The sequence below is a fragment of the Silene latifolia genome, chromosome 2 (genome assembly GCF_048544455.1).
Source record: "Silene latifolia isolate original U9 population chromosome 2, ASM4854445v1, whole genome shotgun sequence".
NCBI classification, from domain to species: domain Eukaryota; kingdom Viridiplantae; phylum Streptophyta; class Magnoliopsida; order Caryophyllales; family Caryophyllaceae; genus Silene; species Silene latifolia.
Window position 1 is genome coordinate 5,928,212 of NC_133527.1, and position 19,022 is coordinate 5,947,233.

General features: G+C 36.6%; 2 protein-coding genes across 2 annotated transcripts; one reads left to right on the plus strand and one right to left on the minus strand.

The window, feature by feature from the left end:
• Positions 1-11,193: 11,193 nt before the first annotated feature.
• On the plus strand, positions 11,194-16,031 carry LOC141642112 (uncharacterized). The gene is made up of 8 exons (XM_074450797.1): positions 11,194-11,409; positions 12,211-12,373; positions 13,180-13,270; positions 13,361-13,419; positions 13,958-14,018; positions 14,669-14,759; positions 14,872-14,948; positions 15,676-16,031. The coding sequence occupies exons 1-8, from the start codon at positions 11,382-11,384 to the stop codon at positions 15,790-15,792; spliced, it is 687 nt and encodes a 228-aa protein (XP_074306898.1). The 5' UTR covers positions 11,194-11,381; the 3' UTR covers positions 15,793-16,031.
• Positions 16,032-18,188: 2,157 nt separating this feature from the next.
• On the minus strand, positions 18,189-18,521 carry LOC141632826 (protein RALF-like 24). The gene has a single exon (XM_074445338.1). The coding sequence runs from the start codon at positions 18,519-18,521 to the stop codon at positions 18,189-18,191; it is 333 nt and encodes a 110-aa protein (XP_074301439.1).
• Positions 18,522-19,022: the final 501 nt, after the last annotated feature.

The following is a 19,022-nucleotide window of genomic DNA, read 5'->3' on the forward strand; positions in this document are numbered from 1 at the left end:
TTTACTAAACTTTCTCTTACAAGTTTTTGTGTTTTTGCTATGTAGATACTAAACTTCTAATATATCCCAAGCACAAAACAGGATAGCATAGGCATTCTTGTTCAAACTTGTCATGTTTTCGTGATTTTGGGTACGATCTACGCGTGCTAAGTTACGATTGCTCATCTCCTACTTGAAGTCATTTTTTAGTAAACTAGTCGTTGCTCCGCGCCCTCCCGGGCGCGGTGCCCCAATTTGATTAATCGTGTAGGTGACCTCATTAATAAGCATCGTAATGAAAATGGATATTGCGATTTACATTTCCCAAAATCCGTATCGAAGATAGCAAGAACTATTCTACACACACTACAATGTAATTTAATTTGAACCACACAAATCAACCCAAAAAAGGAAATAGGGAAGAAATTCCGAATATGGAAATAGGGAAAAAAATGGTGAATAGGAGGGAGTATTGTAAAATACCTACAATACAACATAGTTTAGCAAAACACATCAGAGGCATTGTCATATACTCCTATGAACGAACACGGCTCAACAACCGAACATATACGTACATGGAACACAGTTGACACTATATAACTTAGCTTACGTGTAGTTGGAGTAAGATGAAGTTAGTAATGCAAAGCATTCGTAGTAGTCCGGCTAACACTATAACAACGTTATATTGACACTTACTGATTCAAAATTCGCTCCTAATTCAAGAATTTCCTTCACTAACATTTCCCGTGTCATTGGGAAGGGTACCTTGTGCTTCAAGCTTTCGGATCAATTGCTGAACTTCCAACGGCCTTGCCATTATCAGACCCAACGCCCGCCGTTTTCACCTCCGTTATATTAGCGCACCACTGATGTCTTTCCTGCTGAACTGTAGCGCGCCCTACATATCCCAAGTGATCCCGCACCACACCCCCCCATACCACATCCCTTGTCATTATATGTTGCAGCTACTTTAGTAGTTCAGTGCCTGCACTATACACCAATTCCAAATAATTGTTCCAATATTTTATTGCATTTCTCAACATTTCTACCAACTCCTTCATATCCTTTATCTTTAAATTACTTCGGCTCCATTCCTCATTACTTCTGAATCGACTCCATGCTTCATCCGTGTCAATGGCCAAAGACTCCCACTCTTTTGGTAAAAAGGCATTGAATTAGAGCATGTACCTCCTACTCATTTGTCAAATTACATCGGCTGTAGGTAGGATTAAATTTGTGTACTCTCCTTTAGTAAATTTGTGCCACAAGGAAGAGCGTCACAACAGCCAGCAGGCGCTCCACAGGAAAGATCTGACCTTCAGTGGGGTTTCAATCTTCCAAATAGCATTCCAGATGGGGTCTTTTTCTGTCACTGCTTCTTGAGGTTTCATCACGGCTCATCCATCATCAAATGAAAGCAAAACCCCTCTTCACCGAGTACACCCCATCCCTGGAATAATGCCATATCAGTTCATCCTCGCCCGGGCCTATGCATATAGGAATTTTAGTAATCTCGTTAACTTCAATTCCTAATACACTTTCGTATACCCTCCCCACAATCCATTCACTGCCATACAACCATTCTGACACTCGAGCTTCCTTATTCGCAGCACAGAAGGACCAAACTCGGAAACTTGGTGCCCCAAGCATCCATGCTTCACATACCCTGTAACTCTGAAACTCGGTAAAGAACATCCCAGCAATGGTCTTTCAAAGTTTGACTGCTTTTCCCTTTTGTAGTTCAGAACTCGAAGCTGATACAAAGTACAAGAGAAGTAATAAGATATACTGTAAGAGTGCTTCTTGTTTTTTAATGTGTATAGATAGATATACTAAACTAAATGTGAGAATTGGTTGGCACAGTGAACAACGATGTTGATGGCTTTATACTTTCACATTCTAAATTTGGAAATCTCTTCGATGCGAATAGAATTTTAGCTAAAGGCCTTCCCATAACATCACCGGTCATAAGCTATTTCAGCGAGAACTTAGAGTTGTAACAGCTAGAAGCACAAAGAAATGACCATTAAGATTGGGAAGACTGGCCTGACGCGAGACCGAATGAGACCTAAGCATAATTATACGAGAATGGGCCTATATGGCAATTGAGACGAACTAAATAATATTGTCCCGAAATTTATTGGACACTGTTGACCCATTCCAAAATGGATCAGCACAAAAATAATCACATCAAAACTACCAGAAGACACCTAAATTTACCGAAATTAATAAGTTGAAATTACGCTCTAGTAAATCTACATAACAAATATAGTACTCCCTCCATATTTTTTTGATGTTCCCACTTTATTAAAATACTCGTCAGAACATCATTAAAAAATGGAGGGAGTAGTAAACAAAAACTACAGAGATGAGACAACATCACAGTTGAGACCCGAAATAATCAGAAAATAGCACACATGAAATAAGATCTACCAAAGTGTCAAATACTCGAATGACTGACCTGAGCTGACTCAATCCTTAGCCAATTTAAATGAATAGATTGCGAGCTGCATATGTATGTTGTATAGCAGGGCGCTACCCAAGCCGACTACTGCTAGATGGACTTCAAATGCAAAATATTTCTGGCAAGCGAGAAGTCGATATGCATTGTCTAGAATATAGGCAGAGAACCGTTTATTGCAATTACGTGGGCTTGGTAGTTCATGACTTTATGGTCGTACTTCATTACCTGTATTTAATTGAAACCAGTAAAGGAATATATCAGAAATTGCAACAATGGGTTACAGGTTTGATTATCCTTCGAAGTTCCAACTGTCTTAGTGTCACTTAATCTACGCACTCCCCATTCATCTTAATGACAACATCAGGCCTCATAAGTTATGAATAAATTCAACTTTTAAATAAATGTGGCGCAATGAATATAAGTGTTTTAGAAACTATTTGAAAAAAGAAACAATCAATTTTACCACAACCCCGAGACAAAATAATCAAAGTGAAAATACTACGCAAAACTTGTCCATCTCATCCCTAAACAGACATAACGTCTCTTGCATATAAGACCAGTGTTGCATCTCAACCCTGGCCTGTTACATTGGTCGTTTAACTATGGCTTTACACTGCCCCGAGCACGCCTCAAGCTCATCCTTTTAATTATGGTTTGAACGAATCTGGACGCAGCCAAGTACGCAGAAACTATCTCCCCCTCCCTCTATTCCCCCATCCGCCCTCGCCTCCCAATCTCAACAGAATCTGTCACTCCCCTTGTTCCTCCCTCCCTAATACAATGGAAAAAAGGGACCATCTCTCCCTTGGTGTATTACTTGCCCCTTCCTCTTTCCCCCACCCTTCATCTTACTACTTTCATCCCTTCCCTGTCTCTCATCTTAACAATATCAAACACACAAACTCTTCCTTTCTTCCTTCCGCCCCTCTTTTCCTCTCCTCGCCCCCACCCCTCTCAATATGAATATAATCAAGTAAATACTTCTTCTCCCATTATCTATTCCTTTTTCATCCCCCGCCCCTCCATCTAAACAAAATGCAAGCATAGACTACCCCCTCCCCTTCCTCCAACCTCGACCAAATAAAGGAAAAACTATTTATTTAAAAAATAAAGCAGTGGCGTACCCAATCTACTCACCTACCCAATTACTAATATTCCAGCCTAAGTAACTCCAAAATCAGCCATACTTGTTAATAAACTTATTGTAGAAACTTTAACCATCAATACATAGCCCAAATGATGATCCCAAAAAACAGCAACCACCAAAACACACTGAACTAATTCATTCTGGAGGTTCACATATACAAATTTATGAATGGTAAGAGGGAAATAGTTCTGCACTCCTCTGAAATCCATTTAAAATAAATTTCTATATGCGATTAAATTGTATAAAATCATAGATAGCATTAACTAAAGTCCTCGATAGTTTGTAGAGAGAGACTATCTCTCCCTTCCTCTATCACCCTACCCCCTCGTGCTTCAATCTGAACAAAATCAAGTATAGACTACCTCTCCCTCCCTTCACCCTCCGTCCTTCCAATCACAACAAAATAAAGCAGAGGTAATCTCTCCCTCACTCAATTCTCTTTCCCCTCTCTCCTCTACCCTTTCTCTCCTTAACCCCGACCATCTATCCACCCCCCTGCCCCTCAATATTAACAAAACCAAGCACATACATACGCTCTCCCTCTCCTCCTCACTTGGATCTGGCTCCCACCATTTTCACACTACCCCATATTACAATTAAACAACAATCTCTAAAATTAATGCTGTGATTTTTTAAGACAAATCAGAACTCAGGATTTTTTTGTTATGATACTACGAGATTGAAGCGATAAGCCCCCAATAACTCAATAACATAAACATCAATCGCCCCTTCCAATATAAATGTTTCCAGAGAAAGAGGGATCTAAATTCTATAACATCTCAATTCAGTTCCCCATCATAAACCATCCTCTATCACAAATTCTACAAGTAGTGCCTACCCAATCTTCCGAGCTTCTAAATTACTAATACTCCAGCTTAAGTAACTCCAAAGTAATCCATATTTATTCACAAATTCCATTGCCACAGCTTAATCCATCAATACCGAAGGAAGGTGGAAAAGGAGAGTTGATCCATATGCTTCACCTCACATATAAGCTAGTATCATATGATTCATATGTGCATCTAAGAGATATGTCATACAACATAATGAAGGATAAATAACTCTTATTGTACAAAAACTATCCTATACATGTGAAGATGGTAAACAGAGAATCAGGAATAAAACGAAACACACATGACAAGTACATAAACAACCTTAGGAAGGTGGAGAAGGAGAGTTGACCGGCATATTAACGGAATAGTAAATGTGTTACAGGCTGCAAGTTTCTCAAACAAATAGTGCCTTCTCCATATGTACTTGTGGTCATTAAGTTAGCTTCTAATAGCTTAATAGGCCTTTCACAAATTCCTATATCAAAGATGCGCTCGATCTTGGGCCATCTCAACTATCAGTTACGTCTCTTTTTCAGGTAAGTTATGGGCTATACTTATTCATGGGAGGCCTGCTTAGTTTTTGAGTTAGGGAGTAGGGGTGGTGTCCTGGTGGCCAGGTTGGGGTGGCGTGGGGGGTGAGGGTAGGGGTAAGTTGAGGGAGAGATGTAGGAGGTGAAAGGAGAAGAATTTTCAAGAAAACAATAAATGTCAGGAGAAAAATGCATATTGAAAATCAAATCCCAAATTCTCATAGAATATCAGGGGAGTTAGTAAAGATTTTATATTCAGTCGTTCAGAATCAAATCAATCAATATCTCAAAGTTGAAAATGAAGGCTAGAGAAAAACAATTTGGCTTGTTAGTTGTTATTGATATGTCGACCGAGCCGCCATCGATCGTCACGGTTTGGTCGTGGGTTGTATTTGATTGGTTCAATTGTTTGGTTCATTGGATTAATTGATCTCGAGTCATCAAAATTATTCCTGTGTAACAAATGCTAGCATTATTGATCTCGAGTCATCAATCAAAGCATATTACTACCATCCGCCATTTCCACACTCTCCACGATTATGCATTCAACATCATTAGCCTAACTATGGTGTTGATATTTGCTATGGGATTATGCAAATTGTTCATCGGAATGTTCCTCCCAATGTGCAGTGACCATATCTATTATTGGACGTGGACTGATCTCATTAGTTTATACCACTATCTTATTTGGGTATGGTCAATTCAGATTAAGATCAAGCTTAAATCCTCAATTCAAACGTAGAATCACATACAAATTAAGGATTTAACAATTTGGCGGATATGTAAACAATTCGGTGTATGTTTTGTGTGAAATGATGAGATTTGAGATTTAAGATTTTTGAATTGGGAAATAAGGGTGGTGTTATACAAGGAAAGGGGTAGCCGCTTTTCTACTTTCACCAACCGTTTCCGCTACCCAAACCCTCTCTGCCCCGGTGTTACCGTTGACATAATACCCCTCCGAATTTTGAATTTTCAAATAGTTTTATAATTATGATCATTCATGACTGGTTAAAAACGAAGAGATGAACATGCCTGTGATAACCGAGAGGATAGATCAGCAAGGTCAAATCGTCTGAACTGGTTGCGTAGAGTCCGGGAACCGAGCGATTTGAAGCGATAACATGGAACCATACACTTCTTCCATTCTCTTCAACAACTAATAGCAGCGAAAATCGTTTCTTTTAGGGCTACACTTTGACACTAACAATGATCAAATACAATAGGGAGAACGCCGATCAAGTTACCATGAAACGTGACCCGAAAGTAGTCATAATATTCAAGTGAAATAATCGAAAAGTAGTCATAATATTCAATCATAACGTGTCAAATGATATTAACTAAATGTCAGAAGATAAGCGCATGCAATGCAATTAAGCCATCAAACAATCATTAATTAGCATGTGATCAAAATATATAATTACCGGTGGGGCTAAAGTTGAAACCATTTTTTTAAGGCTTCTCCCTTTCATTTCCCGTTATCCGATTGATCGATGACTCGAGATCAATCTCTCCAACGACTCCAGGTTTGGGCACGAAAATGCAATACAAGCCAAAGATTGTTGCATCAACACCACTGCAATCAAGCACTATACTTGAAAGTGTACATCTCAACTTGCAAAAACAAATTGAAAGTCATTACACATCGGTTCACCGATCGATGAATGAAACATTGGGGATGTGTCGAATGTTGGGCGATCTTCCCCCCGTAAGATTTGCTATAAAAGTCCTCATCACATATGAAGATGATGAACTACCGCGTCACGTAATGGATTATATACATAGAGAAGAAAGGGATAAAATAAATCTCAACCACCTGGAATTCTCAGTTATTTTAGTATATAATCTTAATTAATTATGCTCACAACGGTCACAGATATCAGCTTTTATAATTAAATGAGATTTCCTAGACATGATCCAACTTGTCTTAGTTAATCTAACGGTAATTCTCAAGGCTTGATAAAGATTAGAATCGTAATTAATTTAGCTAACGGGGTTTACGAATGTGCTAATTAAGAGGAGGCCAAGGTTTGCCTCATATCCCACCATTTTCAGACCTACAATTGTATCTAAAAATGAACAAAACTAATGAAATTACCAATGAAATGAGGTCCTCCTGAAACAAACCTTGAATAAATGGAAGCCAAGGCCGCCTAGAAAAAGGATATGCCACCTTCAAGGAAATCCTTCATCAGAAATCCTAACCCAAAGACGAAAAGATTAAAATATTCAAGATATAAATAGTAATAATAGTTAGAAGCACAACTAATAAAAAAAAACAATGAGATCTTGAAAAATATCAATAATAACAACCACAGTAACAAAAAATTGAAACGGGTATAACTAAAAACAAAACCAAGATCTTCAATAGTGGTAATAATAACAACAATAACAGCCAAAAATGGAAACAACAACTTAAAATGGCCGCATAACCGTTCACATTCGAGGAGATTCAGACTTGCTAGGTTTCCTACGGGTTTCTAAGAGTGAGATGGGAATGGTTGGGTGAGAACGCTACAAAGTGAGGAGGGAGACGGAAATGAGTGGTTGAAAGTTGTGAGAGTGTGGAGGCAGCGATGCAAAGGGTAGGATCAATGGCTGAGAAAGGAGATCAATGGACGATTCATAAGAGCTAAGTACTCGCATACCTCTTTTTTTAAAGGGTATAGATAAAATCCCATAATACAATATGAATAAATCGTTTTAAAAACGCAAAGAAACACTGTGAATAGATCATTTAAAAAAAAACCCACAATACAAACTGAACAAATCATTTTCAAAACTCCGGGATATAATCTGAAAAGATTGTTCTAAAACCCGCATAATATAAGAGCTCAAAAAGGCAAAGAGATCAAATATCATGTAGTGGGAATGATCTGGAAAACAAACCACGACTATGTATTAAACAAGCAAATTACATCAGCAACTTACACCATAACACAATTAAATAAAATAATCAACAAGGTCAAGCAGCATATTCGGAATACTCCGGTGAAACCTAAATAAACGCCACACTATATAAGGAAAGAGTAAAATCTTTGGTAGGAGATGTTCTTAATCATAGCCACGTTTAAAAACCAAGAATACAATAATATGAGCAGCACATACAAAGAGCAAATTTATGCAGAAGTTGGAATGCAAGGCTTGTAATTGAACGCCCAAAAAATATGAACTCCAGCCGCCGAAGACCTGATGGAAAAAAATAATGAATCGGCAAACTAAACCTAATATAGATTGATTGAGTAACAGTATACTGGTGGAAGTAATGGTCCAAAATCAGCACATAATTAGAAACTCCAAAAGCCTAAACGGAAAGATGAATGGAATGCAAAATCGCTTATAAGAAGAGTAAATACCTTTGAAGAGATTCAATCATCTCAGCCCCCACAAACACTCCAACCACTACAATGTCGTCAATAACTCAGATTACATAACATGTTGCAGGCGGTCTGCCAAAACCCAGGGAATAAAATATTAGTAATATTAAAATCAAAAAAGGGAGAGAAACAGTTGTATAACCAAAGCCATGATATACAATAATCAACAATAAACCTGTGGAACTCTAACCAAGCCGGTGAACCCACCATCGACGGCCGAACCAAAAGCGCCCACGCTGAAAACACACGATTAAAGAAGCAAACCAATTAAACAACAACCTACACGAGAAAACAACCGATCTCGCCACGCCCATAATTTCGAACCCTTGACACGGCGAGGATCGGGTTTATGCAATTACGAAAAGAGCAAACTATAACGGCGTATATGGGTTCACAAAACACTTAAGGAGTACAAACAAACCCGCCACTAAGACAGCTACCAAAGCATCATATCTCAACAAAGGGCCAACAAATAGATCATTTTAATACCCCAGCAAAATCTCGGCGATAAATACTAAACATTCCCCACGCCTCTGCCTAAAAAGACAACCAACAATACAAAGTACAAGAAGCGTTAAAAAACACAATATCCACAAGTCCACACCACACCACCATTGATTCTTATTCCCTTCACCCCCAACCAAAAGAAAATTAGAGAACAACAGAATGATCCTTAAAGCTTAAACTCACAGTTCAATAATTATAACAAGCAAAAGATACACAAAGACACCTTAAAACCGCAAAAATTAATCACACAAAATACCAAATTTATTGCATAAAAATCAATCCTAAGGCACAATAAACAATCGCAAAGACAACAAAGATAACAACTTTTAAGGTGCAGAAACTATAAAGATTACCAAGTTGTTTAGAGTGAAGGATTAAAGTAATAATATCAAAGTATTAAAGTAATAATACCAAACTATAAAGTAGATAGCAACTGCAATGTTCAGTAGATGTAATATCAAAGTAATAAACACGAAACCAAGGAAAACATATGGAAACAAATTAAAACAGGAAACCATCATATAGACACCACAAGTAAATTAGTTCAGTTTGAAAATACTACAAGTACCTAAAAGCACATAAACAGATTAAGACAATTTACCGAGAAGCAGGAAATAATTTATGGCTGCGCTATAAGCTACAAAGGTCAGCGCCATAAAGCCAAACTCCAGGAGACAATATCAAATCAATAAACCATCAATGACAACAACACTACAACACTTGATCCCCAAATCAAGACCTAGTTACAATATCCTAAACCCTAAACAGAAACAATTCACTCGACAAAATAGGGATCTAAACAAACTACGAAAATCGAGTTCGCAGAGCATCAACATCGTAACCCCGTAACAATAATAATAACGAAATAAAATTGAAATAAACAAAAAAGATGGGATTAAGAGTAAATAAATACCTTAGAGAGTATGTGAGATGCTGGGTTTTGCTTAGGGAGTTGTATTGAGGAGTGAGGAGCAGAAATTGGATGAGAAGTGGTGGAGTAGAGCGTTAAAAAGTATGGGAAAAGATGTGGTTGTGAGTGAAAGAGAGATGGAGGGCTGGGATTACAAGGCTGAAAAATCAACGGCAGTGGAGTGTCTTTAGCAAGTACTATTCATCGCTACAGTATATCAACTCGTCTCTTTTTAAAGGGTAAGGATTAAAGATCTTTATCTTTCTATCTCAGAATTACGAATTTTAAATAAATAACTGCAATAATACAAAAGTATTGGGTGACTAAGACCTCCATCAACTTAAACTTCATACTAGGGTTTGTCTTCTTGGGTGATTTTGACAAAACTGAGCAAATGATATATAGAGTGAATCAAATCACCCGTGCTTGGGTTGACGAGTTCATAAAGTGTTTTTTTTTTCTAAATTGATTATCTTTAAGAGAATTGCGATTTTAAAGAAATGGCTACATTATGTACTCATGGTTAGGAAATTTTGTTTGTCTACTATTTCTCCTTGGTTTTGGGCACGAGTTCCAAAAGTCGGCGGTTCTGAATCGGTTATCACGAGTTATGATCAGCCTATTTTTTTTTGTTGGAAAAGAGAAGTATGCTAACAGATGTCAATAAAGCTGGTCAAATGACCCAGGCCTGAACCCGGTCCAAACTGATTTATTCTTGGGCTTGGACATGTGTTTTGGCCCAAAAAAGCCCATGACATGGCCAAAAAACAAGTGTAATTGAAGGTACACTTGAAGTTAGGGACATGTACGAGTCAATCCGCCTTGCCCAACCCGAGAAAAGAATAATCACAAGAACGAACCCAATATTTCACTAAGTAAATCGTAAGGGGTAGGGTTGTTAACGAGCCGAGCCAAGCCAAACCCGAGCTTGGTCTTGCTCAGCTTGTGGTCAAGAAACAAAACTCGAGCTCGAACTTACCCGAGCTTGAAAAAAATGTGCTCTTGTTAAAGTTTGTGTGCTTTAACTCGAGCCCAAATCGAGCCTATATAAAACTGTTTATTTTTTTTAATTTTTTTTCTTTCGATATTTTCAATAACAAGGCTCGAAGGTTATGTGTGGAAATATTTGGCAAATCTTCGAGACATTTGATATGTGTGATACAAAAATATAATCATGATAAAATATTTTATTAAATATGAACAATATCTTATGTAATCACACCAGTTCGAGCCGCTTGCGAGCTTTTCGAGTCGAGTTAGCCATTGCTTGACTTGACTCGTTAAGCTCTCGAGCTGAGCTCGCACGAGCCGATCTCAAGTAACTTGCGAGCTGTCTCGTCTCATTAACACCCCTAATAAGGGGTGATACTAATTAGCGGAGTTCAAATCTCGTCGACAACACTCCACTTATGTTTCCGATTTCTGTTTTTTTTTTTTTCAAAAAAAGAAAAAAAAGAAAATGCAAAATTCAAGTCAAACCCTAGCCCTCCGCTCTTAACAAAAAGAAAAGAATCGAGAAACCCTAAACCCTCTTTCGTTCACCCCTCTTTTTCATTTGAGGGCTTTAACCACAACTTCACTTGAAGCTTCACTCTTTCTTACAATCCCGCCGTTCTATCAATCACTACTCAAACATGCCTAAATCTAAGCGTGATCGTCCAGGTATAATCATCTCCTTCAATATTTCTTCTTTATATTTTTCTCTCTATTTTTTAACTTCATTTTTTGTTTTTTTCAATTGAATTTTTGATGTTGTTCTTGTAATTAATTGTGTTTTGATTGTTTTTATGCATCTGGGTTGTTATATTTTCTAAAAATACTACCTGGTTTGGTGCTAGTTTTGAAAAAAATTGTGGCTTTAGAGAGAAAAGACATTGTTTTGCTTGATTTTTGATAGCGGAGTTGGTCTTGTGTAAAGCGGTTTTACTCTAATATAGCGTAACCTAAAGACGTATATACCCATCACTGAAACATTAGTTTCTAATAAATGAAGTTATCGGAGAGTGTTTAGCTAGGTGGTTTTAGACTAATTTAGTGTAAAACCGTCTTATGCGAGAATTTTTGTTTGCTAACAAGGCGATTTCTAAGTATATATAAATAATTTTGGGTGCATTATCACTCAAAAATACCAAATAATTTGAGTAAGATAAACGTAAGGAAGAAAATTTTGTTTCTGTAGGTTTATGTTTCTTCATGAGTGTTCTTATAGATTTTTTGTGTGTACATATCAGTGATGAAAGTTGATTACTTGAGTAAATAGACTAATAGATAACAAAATGGAAGAATTTGTATTTGGGTGAAACGGATCTCAGTTGCCTAGAACTTGACCTGCACATGTAAAAAGTAGGTACTAGGAGGACCCCGATTTCCAGTAAACTTGTGTAAAGCCGCCTTAATTATTTGTGATTACTTATAATATTGATGATGTGGTGATAACTGGTGTCTGTGAATTGAAAAATGCAGTGACCCTATCTAAAACAAAGAAGAAAGGGAAAGAGCATAAGAAGGCAATCGTAAACTCAATACGGGATGCTGTTGAAAAGTACTCTTCTGTTTATGTGTTCGCTTTCGAGAATATGAGGAATCTTAAATTCAAGGAGTTCAGAGATTCCCTCAAGTCTAGCAGGTTCGTATTACTATGTTTGCTTCATGCATTAACAAGTAAAAGTATGGTTTATCAGCGTGAAATCTTGATCATGGCCTTTATGTGTTTTAAATAGTCGTGGCTGATTCCTTTAGCGCGCTTCGTTTTATTTTGACGGACTGACGGTCATCACTCATCAGTGCATGGACTACTCTACGGAGTCTAATTTTTTGTGGAAAGTATCGTTTTCAGAAGTGTGATTCGATTTTAAGAAAGTGTTAATTAGTGAATAACAAATACTTTTCTTCACCCTTCGGTTAATGTTTAAGGAGTTGGACTATTACTTTTGATTTCTTAAGCCTAGGATGCCTCTGTGTGCAGAATCACCACATAACCTATGAGTATGACAAGGGATGATTTGTGTTCCTCTTTCTGTTCGTGGAATTATATGGTGAATTGTGACTATTCGTTTGGTGTCTATGTATAGTGTTACGTTTTGGATAAGTTCTCTTTTTTTGTTATTTGTATAAATTGGCTACTGATGGAGTGACGGTATCATGTATACTCCTGTAATCGTCTGCTTGTTCGTTTTATTTAAACAAGAGCCGGAAATCTTGCTCAATTATCTTACTGATTGTGGTAATCTATCTTAGGGTTCATTTTTTGAATGCATTTTTACTTTAATTGTATGTTCTTACTTGGAAGCCGTTTGTATATATGTTAGAGAGGATCCGTAGATTTCATGTTGGCAGGACTACCCTTTTAAGCAATGTAACTTGTAAGGAGGAGTGAATTCATGCATTTGTATTTTTCTTGGAACGTCAAGTTGACAACTTTTACATTTTCAGATTCTTTCTTGGATCAAACAAAGTCATGCAGGTTGCGTTAGGACGTTCTGCTTCTGATGAAGTCAAAGACGGTCTTCACAAAATTGCTAAGGTAATGCTGTTTTTATTTTCTATGCATGCTACTCTTGTTTCGCTAATGTTCTTCTAATCTCTAAAATCTTGTTTTCTTCTCATTCTACAGTTTTTACGTGGAGACTCAGGGCTCTTTCTTACAAATATGCCCGAGGAAGAGGTCAAAAAGTATGTGGAACAACTTTTTAGCTTTGTTGTGTCATCTGTATTCGTGCGTCTCTTGCATCTGAATTCTCGTATTCTGATTTGCCTGTTGAAAGTTTTGTTGACGCGTCTTTCTTGTTACCCCCTGTAACTAGTGCTAATGTTAAAGTGACTAAATTCAACGTCAAGGATTATAGTTTTCATTATCTAGTTGCTGCACACGTTGTATTTTCTATCTAAGAAATGGATGATGATAATAATTTGATTACGTAGGAAGCATACTGAAGGCACGTAATGTCAATTTTGCCCCCTTTTTTAGTTGTTGACTCATATTTCTCGTTACCCCCTTCATATTTGTTGCTGAAGCATACTGAAGGCACCTAATAATTCGGAGTTGCCTTCTTTGAGCATGATTTTATCATGGAACTCTTTGTCTCAAGTCTAATCCGTGACCGTAGCCCTTTGGCCTTAGCCATCGTCGGCGCATGCCAATGTTAATGGATAAGGATTGTGTCCAATGATTATGTTTTGATTGTTTCTGTTTTCCTCTTTCACTTTGCAGGGCATTTGAGGAGTTCGAAGTCTACGATTTTGCCCGGACTGGGAGTCTTGCAACTGAGTCGGTTGGTCAAATTTTTTCACCACCAATAGTAGTTGTTTTGTATTACTACAAATGCATCGGCTGATCATTCTGCACCCATTTCTATTTATCGCTTTGGCATTGAGTGGGGAGAAGACATGTATGCGTGTAGCCCTGTGATGCTCGGACTCTTCACCTGACCCTGAGGATCCGATGGACAGGATCCGGACATGGATCCTTGACGGATCCTTCTATGAGAAATCGGTGTGAGAGTGTTTGTTTTTAACCTCTGTTTTGTACAGCAGCCCTATATCAAGAGTGATCTTGACATGAATTTAATGCTGTAATAAAGTCTTCGTTCATGTTAAACATGAAAAAGCTACTTTTCCTTTCTTTTCTTTGACTTTTTTAATTAATAATCAATTTATTTTCAAAAAAATAAAACATTAGCCGAGTCCAAATTCAAATTAGGATCCTCGTATCCGAGTCCTTATTTTTGAGATTTCAAGGATCGGACCCTCGGATCCGTGTCCGTGTCGGATCCTCGTATCCGAGTCCGAGCATCACAGGTGTAGCCCCTCCATCCACATGTCGGACCAACCTATCAGTCTTTTATGTGATTGAAATTTCTTATTTAAATTGCCGTCATAGATCAAGTTGCTCTTTCTAAATCTACAAATTTGAATATTGCAGGTGGAGCTTAAAGAAGGGCCTTTGACTGAGTTTAGTCACGAGATGGAACCCTTTCTACGTAAGCAAGGGATGCCTGTGCGGTTAAACAAAGGTCTGCTTGTTTCTGATGTTTCTATCTTTCCGTAGAATTCTAGAATCCAAGTTGTGAGGGGGATTAAGGAAGTGCAATTGTTAAGTGGGTTGTTGATTTTCTATTTGTGCAGGTGTTGTGGAACTTATTGCGGACTTTGTCGTTTGTGAAGCTGGAAAACCTTTGTCACCTGAGTCTGCTCGCATTCTGGTTAGTAATCTGTACTGGAGTCTGTACGCTCTGTAGTAGCCTCTTTTTTTTTTTTGTTCAGATAGCATGATTACTTTTACTGCGGTATTCATTTGATGTGTTCTAAGGTAAAGTTATTAAGTTAGATTGGTCTCGTCTAGACGATTAACCTGTAAGTATTTCACCGTTGTCTCAATCAAATTTTCGCTTCTTAGTGGTCTCGCGGAGTTTTCTTAGAATATAATTAAACAAAGTGCAAATTTTTTGCCCTCTTTTTCCTAAAAAGTGTAATAAAATGGCTGAAATGAGTAAAGATAAAATATTAGAATTCGAAGCTCCTCTGATCTGATTAATGATGCTGGGTAATTGTAGGGCACTATATCTTGTTCACAAACTCGCAGTAATGTAAAAAGGGTTGTCGTGTTGTGGGGTATATGAATTAATTTTGAAATTGGATCACATTGGCTATGAATTGTTTTTGCCAGTGTTCTGTCTCATTTCTCATCATTATGCTACTAAGTAGCACTAGTTCATAAAAAGACGGTCGTAATTAGCTCATCTTGAAAGTTGAAACTTCTCAGCCGACCCCAAATCATTTTGGGATTAAGGCTCTGATGTTGTTGTATCTCTCTTTTTTGTTTGTTTCAATTGTGTTATATATTATGTCTCACGTTATCTTGATGTGAGACGATCTTACACTAGACTTGCTCCTGAAATTAAGCGCCGTCAACTGTTTTTTGTATCACAGCGACTGCTTGGAAACAAGCAGGCTCTCTTCAAGCTTCATTTGGTCTGCAGATTGAGTGGAGATGATTTTGAGACATATAGAGAAGGGTTGGAAGATTCTGACATCGAGTCTTCGTAATTGCAGTCGGATATGTAACTATTGTGGGTTGATGGTTGGGGTTATGTACAACATGCTATCTCCCTGTTGTGTTATTGTATCTCAAAACAATTATCGATTAATTTTTTTGGATCTTAGAAATGTCGGATTGTAATCACAATCTTAGTCTTGTTATCGGGTAGTAAGTAGTTACTTCTGTGAACCATGTGATACCTGTGCTTTAAATAGTGATTTCAAAAGCTTTGTTTGGTTTGTTGCAATCCCAAGTCTCTTCTTGCATTGTCAATTACGAAAGATGGCGAATTTATGTTTGCCGTGCTAATTAATCCTTATAAGTTAGGGTCAGGCCGAATGCTGCTGCAAATTCTCAACCTGAGAGATCATGCCGAAGTTTCCAGAGTCCTGGTTCAGTTCATTTGCCTGCTAATTATGTTTTCCTATGTTTGCTGTGCTAATTATGTCCTGTTAACAATCTGGGTGCAATTTGCACCAAATTTCGGAATAACCCACCAAAATCTTTGCTTACCTATCTGGGCGCAATTCGACCTAAACATACATGGTCGAAAATCTATTGTCATCTGAGAATCGAAAACTGACAATAGTACGACTATGTGGGTATTTTACTAAAATGACCATTTTTCTTAAAGTATTTACCAAACTAACCATTCTTAAATTTTAATTCCCATTTTAACCACTTTGAAGCTTTAGAAACATAACCAATCTTAATAATGGTTAGTTTGGGAAATAAATTAGGCTTAATGGCTAATTTGGTAAATATTTTAGACAATATTAAATTAATTAATTTTCCATTATAATAATATAATAATTAGTATGTATATATTTTCCATCAATTCATGGGTATTGAAAGATGTATTTTTTTAATCTATATTTTACTTATTATTCTAAATTTTATAATTTTTCATTGAGCATATTTAACTTTCGTATAAAAGTTACTGTAATGTAAAAAATTTAGAAAAATGGTCGTACTTTTTTTAATTATTGTTTATTTGATTTTAGGTTCTTATTATTTAATTGTAAGTTTATCATTTTTCTCATAATTTAAATGTTGATTTTGCTTTTTTGTAAGAATCTAAAAACGACTAAGGTTGATTTATTAAATAGAGGGAGAAGTCAATTCACGCCACATTATTTTTTCGATATAATCATACATTACTTATATATAAGTGTTGTAACATAAGTCTGACATTCATAAAAATAAGATAATTACAAAAAAAGATTGAAAGGAAAAAGTATTAGTCTGTCAATATCCATACGATGTTGAAAAATATATACCGAGTACATATTAGTTGTCATTGCGAGAAATTAAATTTTGAAATCTTATACATATCTAACCGAAATAGCCATTTTGCCTAAATTATTTCCCAAACTAGCTATTGTCAAAATTAATTACATTGTTAAAACCTTAAATATGGTTAGTTTGGGAAATACTTTATTAAAAATGGTCATTTTAGTAAAAGACCCCGACTATGTGCCCTTAATTATTCGCGCTCTAATACATGAGACTTGAGAATCGAGTTCCACATTGGTCGATCTTCACATTAATGTTGCATACCGTTTTTTTCGGGTAAGTTTTGATTAATTACTACAGGTGCAATAATTTTCAATCTTCACATGAAAATAAAGCCATCTTCCCTTGTAAACTTGCATTGCTAATTGAATCACAAATTCTCATTTTAGACGGATTATAGACGGATAGTGACCGTCTATAATGAAACGGACTGTAATTGAATTGGTCAATTGACTAATCGGTATTACTATTAGTTTCAATCATTCAAATTATGACTCATCATATTATAATTGAATTCAATCATAACATCCAAGCTTCCATTTTACTCCATCCACACTCATTTCATTACCCTTTTCACAAACTCAATTAGGACATCAAATTCACATCAAATGTTCCATTATTTTAAATTGAAAACTTCGTGAATTAAATTGAACTTATAAGATCAGACCTAAACTGAACAAGAGTAACTGAACTCAAATGAACTAAGGCCCTGTCCTTCTTGGCCGATAAGAGCTGAACTAAACTGAATCGAAATTAATCTACAAAGAACAGGGCCTTAACTTGAAACGAGTTGAACCGAAATTAAGTGTAAAACAACCAGGCCAAAAATCAACACCATCCATCACTCAAAACATCAATTTATGCCAACATAAAATGAACAACATAAAACAAAAATACACAAATTCTTAATTAAGCCGATAATATCCGTCTTAAACTTAAAACATGTCGAATAGTATAGGTAAACAAAAGCATAATGTCTACAAATTAGCAAAAAAAACTTGTCATATCTATGCAACCGGATACTATTTGATCTGTTTTAATCTTAGGACGAATATCGTTACATTTTTGTAAGATAATCCATCCATATTACAACAAATTCTTCCAAACATTAAGAAAATCTAGCACATTGAGTAATAACACTACAACCTCTACTATAATGGTTAGCAGGTGCAGCACCACATCTATAATAAGAAGATCCAGCAGTTGAACAAGGCACAACATCTCTCTTCAATGTTTCATAACTTACAAACTTTCTTTCTGCACTTAATATTCTCCTAATTATCCCATTATTATTACCATCAATTTCCTCCATTGTTGAGCTATTTTTCACCTTTTCATCACAATTTAAAGCTGAATTTGAGAACCCAGTTGAGAAATTGAGGTGGGTTTGTAAGATTATGAGTGTTAGAAGTAAAAAGAGTTTGATTGATTTTGTAGGCATTGCTAAATTTGGGGGGTTTTTAGTGAGAGAAGTGAAAGGGTTTATTTTTGGGAAGTTTGATTTTGTTTTTACCAAGTTTGGTGATGGTCAAGGGGTTCTGATATTCAGATGTGTATGGCCTAAGTGACTAGGCATCCTCTATTCCATTTGGTGTCTCAATATGTGTCACTCTAATTACCTTCTAACACATCAATAAATTAATATAATTATCGCAATATTTTATTTTGTAACAAGTGATGTGTCAAAAGCTGAGTAGAGTGGCACACACAATGTGACATAAAAGTGGGACATAGGATTCTTATTGTGTTTTGCTCATGTTGTGTGAGTTGTGACACTAGTGACTAGTGAGTACTTCTATTGGGAATTGAGGCATATGCCAGCCAAGATGTGTGATACGTTGATCTATTTTAAGACGTTTATATTTATTTTATAAAGGTAAAAATATATTCCAGTTATTTGTTATCCTTTTTTATTTTGGGGTGTCTCAGTCATTTGTTGTCC